Source organism: Myotis brandtii, unplaced genomic scaffold, assembly GCF_000412655.1.
Source record: "Myotis brandtii unplaced genomic scaffold, ASM41265v1 scaffold691, whole genome shotgun sequence".
NCBI lineage: Eukaryota > Metazoa > Chordata > Mammalia > Chiroptera > Vespertilionidae > Myotis > Myotis brandtii.
The window spans coordinates 794,412-795,917 of record NW_005370704.1 but is presented as its reverse complement, the minus strand read 5'-3'; the positions used below and the strand labels follow the sequence as shown (position 1 = coordinate 795,917).

General features: G+C 68.5%; 1 protein-coding gene across 1 annotated transcript in view; it reads right to left on the bottom strand.

The window, feature by feature from the left end:
- Window positions 1-1,027: 1,027 nt before the first annotated feature.
- The window catches only part of NDOR1 (NADPH dependent diflavin oxidoreductase 1), a gene marked incomplete at its 5' end in the record, with an annotated part of 7,801 nt that continues 7,322 nt past the window's right edge, over window positions 1,028-1,506 (bottom strand). The window contains one exon of the mRNA XM_014529685.1: window positions 1,028-1,424. Coding sequence (XP_014385171.1) covers window positions 1,061-1,424 — 364 coding nt within the window. The remainder of the gene's footprint in view (window positions 1,425-1,506) is intronic.

Genomic DNA, 1,506 nt, shown 5'->3' with positions numbered 1-1,506 from the left:
ACAGGCTGTGGCCACAGTTCAGCAGGGCCAGGCGGTGCCCACCAGGCCCGTAGGGCTCTGTGCAGATGGGGCACTCCTCCTCCTCCTCTTCCTCCTCCCCTGTGGGCCCAGCCCAGGGGTGGGCTGCCGCTGTGGCCCCCAGCAGGGGCTCGCTGTCCGGAGACCGGGCACCCCCAGGGTTCCCCAGGGCCTGGCCGTCTACCCTTTCCTCTGCCAGCACTTGGCACAGCGGGTCCAGGTGCTCAGGACCCGGGCAGGCTGAAGGCGGATGGGGGAGCCCCGAGCTAAGGTCAGTGGGGCCATGAGTAGGGGCCCCGGGGCCTGAGTCAGGATGGGGGGAGCGGGACCCCAGGGCGGCAGTGGGGGGTGGGGCTGTGAAGGCCACTGTGGCCCTCGGGCCGGGTTAGCGTCTGGCACTGACCTTGCAGCAGCCACTGCCTCCTCGGGCTCCTCGCCCCGACCGGAAGTGGACTCCCTGGGGCCTCAGCACCGGGCCAGCTTCAGCCGCTCCTGGGCCCACACAGGCTGTCCCACTGGGTCCGCCCGAGCCCGCACAGCCACCGCTGACCCGTGTCAGCACCTGACTTAGACGATGGGCTCCAGGCCCGCAGTGTCGGGAGGCCGGCCTGCCCAACTGCCCCAACAGGAATTTCCTTGGCCCGGAAGGCCCATCCCAGGTGGTGACAGCGCCTGCCCGCCCCCTCCTGGCTCAGGCCACACCCCCTTCCTCCTGGGCCTCAGGCTGCTGATCCCTGGCCTGAAGGAATGGTCCTTACCGGCCTAGCCGGGCACTCCCCACACCCTTCCTTTCGGGGTCCTCTCCAGACTGCCTCCTGCCCCGTCAGAGCCAGGGCAGAGCTTGTACAAGGTGGGCAAACAGCCCCACCCACCAGGTGAGAGTCAGACACCAAAGTGTTACAGCTACGGTGCTGAGCCACGGCCACGTGTCCCCGCCAGGGGCGGCTGTTCCCGTCCCGGGAGCTGTGGGCCCACCCCGGCCTGAGGCATGGAACAGCATGAGAACCAACAGGTCAGAAGCAGCACCTGAGCCTGCCGTTTATTACCGAGTCTTCCTGGAACCAGGCAAGGATGGTGACTCGTCCCACAGGCCCGGGAACCTGAGGGCTGGGGTGCTACCCAGGGCAGAGGAGGGGGAACTCAGCCCTCCGGGGACCCTGCACCCCAGATGCCTGTGCCGTGTGGAATCTGGCGTCTGGGGGAGCTCCCTGATGCCCATCAGGCTAGGGTGCCTTCCTGGGTCACCCCCTGAGCAGGATCTAACTTGGGGCCAGTGGGAAAGGCCAGCTGAAGCCAGGGACGCGGCCGCTGAGTGTAGGGCAGCTTCAGGGCCCGAGAGGCCCCCCTCCTCCCGGAAGACAGACTCCAGGGCTTCACACACGTTTGCGGGCATGTCCTTGGCGTTGCTGGGGAGACAGGCCGATCGGGCTCAGTGCTGCCTGGTGCCCTGAGGGCTGGTGCCCGGCCCCGCGCCCAGGCCCACCCCAC